Here is an 11,541-nt window from a genome sequence, read left to right on the forward strand (position 1 = left end):
ACCTTGTCTTGACAATGCCAATAACCTTTATTGAATTCGTTAATTTTTAACAATTGGAAAGTCCGATATATTTATATATTTATCACAATAAAAATGAGGCAGTTTTATATTGTACACACTTTTTATATTTTACACACTTTATACACTAAGCATATTATCCATGCTGCAATCTAAATATTCACATATTAGTGCTAATGGTCTATTTCTGTATTCGTTATATTTATATTTTTAGACACTTACATATTCATCATATTATACATGCCTTAAAAAATGTTTTTTTCAAGTACTTATTGGTTACCATTACTGTATTTATATTTATACATACTTGCACTTGACCATATTTCTACTTGCAATAATTCTCTATGCTGACATCAAAGCAACTAACTAACTAACCACAGTTTCCACCTGGGGATCAGTAAAATATTTCTGATTCTAATAGGCTGTATGTTCTGTGGAAATTAGTCAAAAATGGTCAGTCTGTAAACCACAAACATCCACTGTCCCCATTAGAGATTGTAATTTTATAGTTTTAAATGCAAAAATATTTTTAACATGTAGGCCTGGGTATCATCTGTCACTGTTAAATTGAATATAAATCCTACATGCTTACATGTGCACATGCATATGCTGTACAGCAACATTACATGATTTTATTAAGTAGAGGTGAAGAATAGTCAGATTTACAGTACACCAAGTCATTTTGGGATAGGGATGTCATGACTTTTGTCTGTGTGAACACAAGAGGTCAGTGCTGAGCTTCCACAGGGCTCAACACACCAGTAAACCCAGACTGCAGCTTTGTAAAAACATAGTATTTTAATAAATATAAATACAGCAAAATACAAATGTAACTTAGTAACAACATGGCAATAACAAAAATAGACATTAAAAATACCATTGTAAAAAATACAGAAAAATACATCTTTGTTTGGTACTCATGCAGTGCATTGGTGCCTGTTGCATCAGACAACAGTAAACGACTTAATTAGTTAACTTTCCTTCATAATACTTTCTGTCTTGCCAACCACAATCATTCAGACAAAATAAATTAAAAGCAAACATATAAACTCTCAGTCAATCGTGTTGCCAATGTCTGTCATGTTGGATCTGTATCTTTTTGGATTAAGCACGGTATAAATACATCTTTCAGTTCTATGAGCCCTGTACAGTAGGTATGGTGTGTGTGTGTGTGTGTGTGTGTGTGTGTGTGTGTGTGTGTGTGTGGCGTGTGAGCAGCAGTAGTCAGACACAGTGGGATGAAGGCCGGTCTTCAGAGTGGGTTACTGTTGTTGAGGCTGGTTGAACTGACCCATGAATAGAACAGCACCTGCACACAGGAAGTACAACATTAGACACATCATACACTTTGCCTGGACTGCTGTGCTGACTGATGTTCTAAAATAGGATTTCAAAATAAAACGTTGAAAGAGTGTTACCTGTGGGTTTGTGCTGGATGAGGAAGAGGAAGGGTCGGTCCAGGGTAATCTCCTCCACTGCCATACGAGAGAACATCACGGCGGCTAATGGAGGGAAGGAATGAAAAAACAGGTCATTCTTTTTTGCCTGGAGCCCCAAAATACCAAATAGTACTCGTGACTACGACTACTATGTCTCAACTTTGTTTGTCATTATTAAATTAAAAACAAAGAATATTAAGAAATATGTGCCATACATAGGGTTGATTGGGATAATGCATTTTTAGCAAGCCAGCATGATTCAACAGACCCCCTATTATCTGACATAATAAATCTTAAAACTATATTTGATGCAGGGCCCTTTACAAGACGGGGCCACATATTAGGTAAAATCCCAGCCATAAGATCCTTATCATTTATGTTTTTATGTATATTCCCAAACCAGTCTGTGCCAACTGTTGCCATTTATGTTTCTACAAAATTGTCCCTGACTAAATTTGAAATGTGCTGTTTATTAGCCAAAGACTCAAGATGACATGATTTTTATTATGGAGTGATACAAGCTGAGCAACTCAGCGGCGACTCAGTGTTAATATGTCAGTGTGTGGTGTTGTGGTTTTTTTTTTATTTTGATAATTCAATTATAATTTTGTGGTTAAAATAATACAATAATTACAAATATTTTATCAGGAGTTGCTGGCTGTGGATGCAGCAAATGTCCAATCCCTCTACATTAGTAATAAAACTCTTCACTGAAACTCGGTGGCATCAATTTTGGGCTTACCTGATGCTGCTGCTCCCTTGGTTCCTCGCTCATTCACTTCGATCTTCACTCTCTGCAGGACCTTGGACACGCACAGCCTCTCATCCGCTGGAGGTCAGAAACACACACAGATTAGACAGCTGAATGCATATGCATGCTCATATGGAATAGTTAAGTTCTTAACCAACTAACTTGGCGATCATCCTACTGTATATAAGGTTAACTTACAGGTGATGCGAGTGAAATCAGCAGTAGCCAGGTTGAACATGTCTCCCAGTCCCATGTTGAGCAGAGCAGTCTTCAAATCCACCTCAGAGTTCAGCGTAAACCTGCAGAAACGCACACAAATCCTCAATTTTCATCCTGCTTGCAATGTTATAATCACTATGACACAAATAACCTTAAAGCTTGATTTCTTAAAATAATTTCCGATGTATCCTCACACAAAAAACAATCTGATATCTATTAAATTAGTGCCCAATGAATTAGGTTTAAGTAAGTAAAGATGTGTAGATTATGTTTAGGAAAGTAAAGGTAGGTAGGTTGTGTTAAGGTAAATATAGATAAATAGTTTAGAATTCCATAAGTAAAAGTACTTAAGTTAGGTTTAGGGAACTAAAGTGAGACAGTTCAGCTTTAGATTTAGGTAAGTAAAGTTAGGTATGGTAGGTTTGGGTAAACAAAAGTACGTAGGTTAGGTTTATGTTGGTAAAGTGACATAAGTTATGTTGAGGAAAAGAAACACGGTAGGTCGTTGTCACTTTATGTACTCAGTGTAATGTGGGATAAACATTATTTCTGGTGCATTGCTTTTTGTAGGTTTATATCAGAAGGCGTATTAGAACAGCTCGATGATTGCATGTTAACTACCCGTCTGACTGTTTCTCACCTGGGCATGGCCAGCTGTCGTTTGACATTCCTCAGCTCCATTCTCCACTGCTTAATCCTCTGGCTGCTCACATCGGCACTGAGCGTGCTCAGTGGAACTTCAGGCTCAAAGGGTGACACCAGGAGCATGCTCAGTGAGTCCCCCTCATATGGGACCTCAATGACATCATAGTCCACACCATCGGCAGTCACAAACTCTCCTGTTGATTAATGAGAAAATCGTGGATGTAGTTAGGAGGTAGAAGCAGCACACAGTTCAAATTTTGAGAAAGTGCACGGGCTCAGTGTGTTGACCTTACCATAGTTGAAGCGGTTGGTGAGTCTCATCATGTGCACGGGCACGTTGCTGCCATTAGCACAGTGGAACATCCTCTCCTGCGTCAGTTTGGGGTCAAAGGGAACCTTCCAGAGAGCCTGGAAGTGGAGGGCATTCAGGAGGACCAGGCGGGTCTCATCAGTCAGAGATCCAGGTGCCAAGAATTCTGGGATGGCACCTGCAGAAGAGAAAAAATGCCAACATTTTTAAAGAAAAAATCAGAAAAGATCCGCAGTACAATAAATCCAAGCTACAGCTATTTCAAGTTGTATGCCCCTCTCCTAAAGCCAAAATACAAATTCACAGCTCTTTGCCCAGTGCTTAAAAAATTATTTGACATGCCTTCCCCTAAACTATATTTACATATTCAGTGGAACATAAAAACTTAGATATCCTGTTCTGAATTCACATATTTTGTTAATAATTTAAATGAAAAAGGCTACTATATAGTAATGAAAAGGGTTTGTATGGTCTTTAAAATTTGCCTTAAAGTCATGGAAAAGTCATAGAATTCACTGGTAAAAATGTGTATGAACCCTGAAAACAAAAATCCTGCAGATGACCTGCTGTGAGTTGCTGTGAATACCTGCAGTGTGGTCGGAGACCCAGGAGTTGATGATGCTGACTGCCTGGTCTGGCTTGGTAAAGTCCACCTGGTTAGGGTGAGTCTGGAAGGCCTTAGTCAGGGCCCTGCGGTATCCCTTCTCCAGGCTCATCTTCCTCTCCACCATGACCCCGCTGGCTGTCTCCACCCCCTCCTCGCTGGACAGGTCGCGCTGCAAGAAGCGCTGCTGCCGGGACATCCCTCGCTCTGCAAGAGAGGCAACATGATAGTTTTTTTTTTAATGATTACACTAATCATACACCAATATACATTCTTCCTCCCATGCATGAGATTAATGCCTTTAATCTGTTTCACTAACCTTTCAGAGAAAAGCCCATAGCAGCAGTTAAAGCCTTGTGGGTGTTTCCAGCAGCGCCGAGCTGAGCCATGGCCAGCACGGAGGCTACACCGTAAGGAGACAAGGCCACATTCTTGTCTGCAGAGTCCTGGGCCAGCTGTGAGAAGACCTTCAGGCCAAAGTCGGTCTGTTTATCCTGCAGAGAGCCCAGCCCCGCTCTGCTCAGAGTCAGCAACAGGAAAATATACACGCACAGCATCCTGGGAAAGACACAGGAGAGTAGGTGTAAGTTGGACACATTAAAGTAAAATTTATTTTCTTAATATTCAATTGAAAAAACATGTTGCTCCAGATGTTCTCAATATGGAAGTTTCTGTTTCTTATCAAGAAGTCGGCAGCAGAAACTCCAAACAGCTCTCAGATGTTTGCAATCAAACTTTAAGAGCTAGGAACAATGCCAAGGACATTTTTTAGCTTCCTGAAAACTATTAAATAACAGAAGTTGCTGCAGATGCAGTGATAAAGGAGGTAATTTCTCATCAGCAGCCTGTGAAAGTTAAAACATGTAGCTTTTTTCTTTTTTTCTTTGCATTCCAACTATATTAAATACATTTATGGCAGTACAAAAATAAAGAAGAAAAGTGTGTCATCAAAACAAGTTTCATGTGAAATGTATGTACTGGGCCAAAGTATTAATAAAAATAAAGAGAAAGAGGTCATATGTATGGGCAGACTATGAGACAATGGGCCCCTGGGCACAGATATAAGGGCCCCACCACCTCTCCTACACAGGTGTAAGACACACAGGTTTTTGTGGTTATTTTGCCCGTTTCTGTAGTTGTTTCGTGTCTCTGTCACTTCTTAAAATCTCTTTGTGGTCTTTTTGTGTTTTTTTTTTTTAAGGTTTTTCATGGATGGTATAACTTGTTAATTTGAGTGACATTTTGCATGTTAAGACCAGGGGAGGGCCCTGACACTTTGGGCCCCTGGGCCTTTGCATCAACACAAGTAGTCCATCCATGATCATAAATCATAACAGGTTAAGCCTATTGACTTCCCTGATTTAGTCCTTCATTTAAAGAACCCTAACCAAATTCAAACTGTTAAACTGACCCTTTAAATTTTGTCAAAGCCCGATTGCAGTTGTTGACCTTGCAGCTACATTCTATTACGTGTGTGTGTGTGTGTGTGTGTGTGTGTGTGACTCATGCTGGATGTGCACGCATTCGCATCAGTGTGTTAACTGGAAATGTGTGTGTGTCAGTAGCATTGGTTTTCCACAGCAGACATCAATAGTGTGTAGTGTACTGTGGGTATAGCATGCCTCACATACTGTGGCAGCAGCGACACAGAGCTGCTGCTGGGTCACAGGTCTGTGCCTCTGTTTGCATAGGCGATCACATCTCGCTCTGAACAAACACCCAATTTCACCGCTCACCACACTGAACTACACAGTGCTTCATTACCAACAGTCTGAGAGCTACTGGCCTGTGGTTAAAGTAAACTGCGTACTTTTGAAAAAAATCAATACAGTATAGTATTATGATATTTTGCACTGTAAAAATAAGCTATTTATTTTGACTTGACAAAGTCAGTGTACGAGCTGCCCTGAAACTTATTAGGTTGACTGAATTTAAGAATACAAGTCAAGGTAATTTCATAATGATTCTCTTCCCAAATACAGTACTTACAAACTTAAAAATATAAGGCAGCCTGAACACCAACTTTTTATGTTAAGACAAAGAGTTTATTTTTACAATGTGGCAATACTGTATCGATATATGGATGCCAAGTATTGATTTTTTTAAATAGAAATCATTAACATTGCAAATCCAAATTAAACTTTTATCTACTAAAATAAGAAAACTGACTGTCAATTTGGATGACTAGATACACAATACTGCAATAACAACGAATGAAATGAGATAACCACACTGAAATACATAAATCGCAATATCATCGCAATATACTTGAACGCAATACTCATCATGTCGCAATATGTTATTGCAACACTCAGCATTTTCGCAATATATGTTATCGCAATAGTCAGAGTATTGCAACATACATCATCACAATATTTAGCATATTCCAATATATGTTTATGCAATACTCAATGTATTGCAATAAATGTTATCGCAATACTGAACATTTTCCAATTCATGGTATTGCAATACTGAGCATTTTCCAATTCATGGTATCGCAATACTCAGCGTAGCGCAATATATATATAGAGAAAAATATATTATATTATAATCACTGTATGGTATTGTAACTTAAATATTGTGATAATATCATATTATGGAGCCTCTGATTATTCCTACTACTAGTATTACATATTGTTTAAAATATATTAAAAATATATACATTTATGGATATTGATGTGATTAATTCCACCACCTGAGTAGAAATTCTGATAAGACTCCTTACCACCTTTTTTTGTTGCTGAAATTAAATTCTTTTTTTTTAAATAATTTCTTTTCTTTTTTTTACACATCTCTAGGCAAGACAAAATGAGAGAGCATGTCTTTGAGATAAAGCTGCAACATAAGTAATACTAATAACACAAAAACACATGGTACAACATAGTCCCTGAGCCTGCAAACCTGCAATATATGAGTGCAAGTTAAAATATTGCAAGTTCATTTACTAAAAAAACAATGAAACAACAGTAATGTGAAGTTGTCCAAAAAGGTATATTATTCCTTGTGTTGTGTTTTCTGTTATAATACTATAAGAAAGAAAGTAAAGAAAGTAAAGCATACATCAAATTCAACACTTTTGAACTGAGAAAACTCTCTTGACTTTGTTAGTTTTATAAATGCAATTTAAAAGCTCTAAAGTCCAGTTGTGCTTCTTACCTTCTGGTTGAAATGTATCAGATGTAGTACAGCTGCTCTCTGTTGTTTCAGCTTCAGTCTGCTGCTTTAGTCTCAGTGACTGAATGAGCTTCTTTCCCCTTATATGTGGAGCAGCGTGGTCTGAAGCCACGCCCCCCACCTACGCACACACACACACACACACACACACACACTCACACACACAGCGCTGGCATGTACACGTAGGAGCATGTACTCAGAGGCGTCTGTGTTTCCCCTGAAGAAACCTCTATCAGCCTGCAGGGGGAATGAGCGTAATGTTTTTCTATGTTTTGTTCTGTCATGAATTAAAGTATTTTGTAATCTTGACATAACCTAAACCCTTACAGATTCAAATTTTTGCTGAATGTTTATTAAACACATTTTTTTTTTGACTAATAAAATACAACAAGCCAACTTTTTAGAAGTGATAGTAAAAGTTTTTGAATGTATTTAATTATCCATTTCTGTACTTATTTCAACATTTATTTACTTATCTATATTTCATTTAAACATTTAATTATTTATCCTAATATTTTTTTTCCTTTAAACATTCATTTATTGTTCTATTTATTTAATCTTCCTCCATACTTCACCTCCACATTTTTCATCCTCTATAGTCATTAAAACATTTGAAAGCACACACTTCTTGTTTACAATTATTAAAAAAAAAAAAAGTTCAAATTTTATAACAACAATAATAAAGATTAAATAGACTAAGAAACCGCCTTGGATCTTCATGTCTAAGAAATAACAATTATATTGGGGAAAAAAGTTTTACTAGGATTGCTCCTATCTTCACATTGTTCTGAATCACAAGTTAACTATATAGGACACTAAACATCTTCAGATTGTTCCTGATTTTTAATTAAAAATTATGAAAAATTTTGAAAATAGTATTTGTTAAAGTTGTTGCAATATTTATATTTTAAAATATTCACTTTCATCAATTTTGAGCTTTTCTCTTAGATGGAAATAGGGCTTCAGAGAAAATTATGTATCTATTTCTCAAAGCAATGTATAAAACATAGTATTTTGGTTTGGGTACTAAAACTCAGATATCTTCCAAGCATTAAAATGTTCAAATCAAAACCAGCTTGTAATCTGAAGCAACTTTTGCATCAAAAATATTTTTTTCAGCTGATTAAATTTTGTGGATATAAACCAGCTGTGTTCAGTTAATGTGCGTCATCTTGAAGAAATAAGGTCCCCCTTGGGTACTATGTACCAGTACCCACTAGTGCTGGGGGTACAGCTGCATTCAAACATCATGTCATTGATGGAGTTTATTATGACTGATTAGTATTGAAACAAATAATCTAAAACAGGACATTCATTACAACCAGATCTGATTTGTATTCTTTAGATGAGACTGATCTTTATCTATTTTATTATAATTTTATTTTATCTGTGGGTGATGGACATTTTTGGGGTGCTCAAACAGATATAGTCCCAGTGCAAGGCCAGAATACCTGAAATACTTGTGCAAAGATCCATCCTCAGTGGATTAAACCTTGTGTTTCTTTGACCTGCTGACCTTTTGTTCAGCCATCAGGCCAAAATAGCCACTTTTATACAGGAAATAGCAAAATGTACTCAACTTCTGCTCTCTTCTAAATTACCAGAAAAGACTTAAAGTGTAAAAATATTAATGTTTACGTTTTTACAAGAAGGCACAGCAGTTAATATAACTTAGCAAGTCTTTCACATTAGCTCATCTTTCATACAGTCACTCTCTCGACACTCACTATTGGGGGTGACAAATCAAAATACCAAATTTGGTTGTGACTCCCAGCATTCCAAATCCCACTACTCATCAAGCATCTGGTAGACAGAGCAGAGAATGGGAATTAACACACTTTTTCCAAATCTACAAGTCCTTTAGCGGAGCCACAAAAATCCTGGTTGAAGCCAGTTTTTCTCTTAGAAGTCACAAAGCAAAGCCATTAACAGCTTCTTGGATCTGATGCGTCAGCTCTGAAGCACTTGATGTCTACTTTTTTGGTTATTAAACACTGAAAAAAAGGCAAAATGAATGTATCTAGAAGTTGTTTAGACTGGGAAAACACTGAGCAATAGAGGGAGGAGAAAAGGCTGGGTCGACCACATTACAAAAAGACATGTTTTCTTATTTTCCTTGGTACAGCAACTATCCATGCAAATCGTTTTTGGTTTTATTTTTCCTCAGTGATGTCTTTTTAAATTAACTGTGCATGTCAAGAATGGCAAAGTGTTTTATAAAAAGCAGACATTAATTGTTAGATTGTAAAGGGACTAACAGCCCCGAACCTCCATACCCTTCATTGCTGTTATGACCAGTTCATAGGCCACAACAAAGAAAGGAGACACACGCAAACTCAGCAATAACAAGCTAAAATGTGTTTAAGTTATAATAATTAGTGCAACGAGGTGTGACTGCCAGTATCAGTGATCTCTGAATGCTTGAAGTGGAAATCTAGGCATCTCACTATTAGATTTGATGTGTTTGCAAAACGATGATCTAGTGTCTTTGTCATAATGATGCACATGGTACCCTTTAGTGTATCTATGCAAGGCACAGCTGAAATATAATCTAACAAATGGATAATGTTGTGAAATGGTTGTGGTTAGGTTCAGGCAACAAAACTATCTGGTTGGGTTTAGAGAAAAGATCATGCTTTGGGGTAAAATAGGTAGGTTGCACATAAATTACAGAGTGTGACGCCAGTGCAAATGAACTGGAAATTACACAACCATGTCTTAAAACAGCAATGACTTTTGGTTTTTACGCGAAATGTGTTGACTCTTGGTTTCATGTAAGACGTTATACTGAAACAACACTGACTTTTGGTTTTGCATGGGAGAAGAACTCCTGTCTTCTAGGTGAAAGTCTTGTTTTGACAGAGATCTGAGGTCTCCAGATGAAAGTCTTGTATCAACCACCTTGGTAAAAGTCTTGTATTGACCATGAACTGGGGTCTCCTAGATAAAAACCTTGTATTGACTAAGAACAGTCCTCTGAGTGCAAGTCTTGTACTGACCAAGAACTGTCTCCTGGGTGAAAGTCTGGTATTGACCAAGAACTGTGGTCACCTAGATGAATGACATTCTCCGAGGTAAAAATCTTTTATCGACTAAGAATGGTCCCCTGGGTAAAAGTCTTGTATTGACCAAGAACAGTCTCCTAGGTAAATGTCTTGTATTGATCGAAAACTGCGGTCTCCTACATGAATGTCTTGTATCAACCAAGAACTGTGGTCTCCCAGGTAAAAATCTTGTACTGACCAAGGACTGCTGTCTCCTAAGTGAAAGTCTTACATCCACCAAGACCAGTCTCCCAGATGAAAGTCCTTTATCAACCACAAACTGCTGCCCTTCAGGTGAAAGTCTTGTTTTGACCAAGAACCGTGGTCTCCTAGGTGAGAGTCTTGCATCAACCAAGAAATGCGGACTCCTAAGTAAAAGTCTTGTTTTGACCCATCCATCTGCCGCCATGCACAGCCTTTTCACTCTTTAAACTACCTTTGTTATTCTTACTGCCAAGTATTACTGTGAATTTACACTGGAGTTAGGTGAAAGCGTGATGCATCTCATCAAGACACCAAAGAGTGACTTTGGTGTAGATACCACACATAGGGGTGTGTCAAAGTGTTGGTATTAGACAACTTGGGGAGGAGAATGGGGTGAACAAACCCAAGCTATAAACTAAGATGACAAGATTTAGAAACTAGACTGTCCTGATGTCATCGTCTTCAGCCTTTTATCTTTCTTCATGCCAAGACAACTGTCTGTGAGGGACATTTATAGAACCATTTACCATGTTCCTGGTGGCTGTGTTTGAGTGATGTTGCATTTTAATTGTCTTGTTAAATTACATAGCACAGCTAATTTATTATCAAGCTTAAAGACCTGCAGTTACCACTAAATAACTTGGAAATGTGTGTGCGAGAACAAACACAACCACACAAATGAGAGAATAATAATGGTCTCGGGTGAGTGGCCTCATGAGTCATGTATGGAGACCACTGTTGTTTCTGCACATGTCATTCTGCTGTTTGTTTAGACAATGTTGCCAAAAATAAACGGATGCATCGACACATGTTTTCACTGGAACTTGGCATACCCCCCACAACCCCCAAGGGTTGGGTTCATTCCATATAGGGTCATGTATGGAAATTTCGGTGTGTACCACCCACCCAGTTCTCTGAGGGGGCTTCAAGAACTTGGGAATCAACTGTTGCCAAGATAACACACAACATCACACACACAGACTTAGTCATTAAATCCCAAAGGTGTTCACTATTAGATGTTACATGACTTGTGAGTTACATAAGGAAAATGAATAAAAACAAAATGAGAATAAAGACATACCTTTCTGAAGTCTTTCTCACACGCCACATTGAAACTCAACTGTATAAAGTAA

The 11,541-nt window shown here is 37.6% G+C and overlaps 1 protein-coding gene across 1 annotated transcript; it reads right to left on the bottom strand.

Moving 5' to 3' along the window:
- Positions 1-102: 102 nt before the first annotated feature.
- On the bottom strand, positions 103-7,210 carry serpine1 (serpin peptidase inhibitor, clade E (nexin, plasminogen activator inhibitor type 1), member 1). Its single transcript, XM_042512551.1, has 9 exons — positions 7,143-7,210; positions 4,306-4,544; positions 3,969-4,193; positions 3,366-3,560; positions 3,068-3,266; positions 2,407-2,507; positions 2,200-2,286; positions 1,437-1,520; positions 103-1,327 (listed from the first exon to the last, which is right to left on the bottom strand). Exons 2-9 carry the CDS (start codon positions 4,541-4,543, stop codon positions 1,281-1,283), a joined length of 1,176 nt encoding a protein of 391 aa, XP_042368485.1. The 5' UTR covers position 4,544; positions 7,143-7,210; the 3' UTR covers positions 103-1,280.
- Positions 7,211-11,541: the final 4,331 nt, after the last annotated feature.

The sequence above is a fragment of the Plectropomus leopardus genome, chromosome 23 (genome assembly GCF_008729295.1).
Source record: "Plectropomus leopardus isolate mb chromosome 23, YSFRI_Pleo_2.0, whole genome shotgun sequence".
Taxonomy (NCBI): Eukaryota; Metazoa; Chordata; class Actinopteri; order Perciformes; family Serranidae; genus Plectropomus; species Plectropomus leopardus.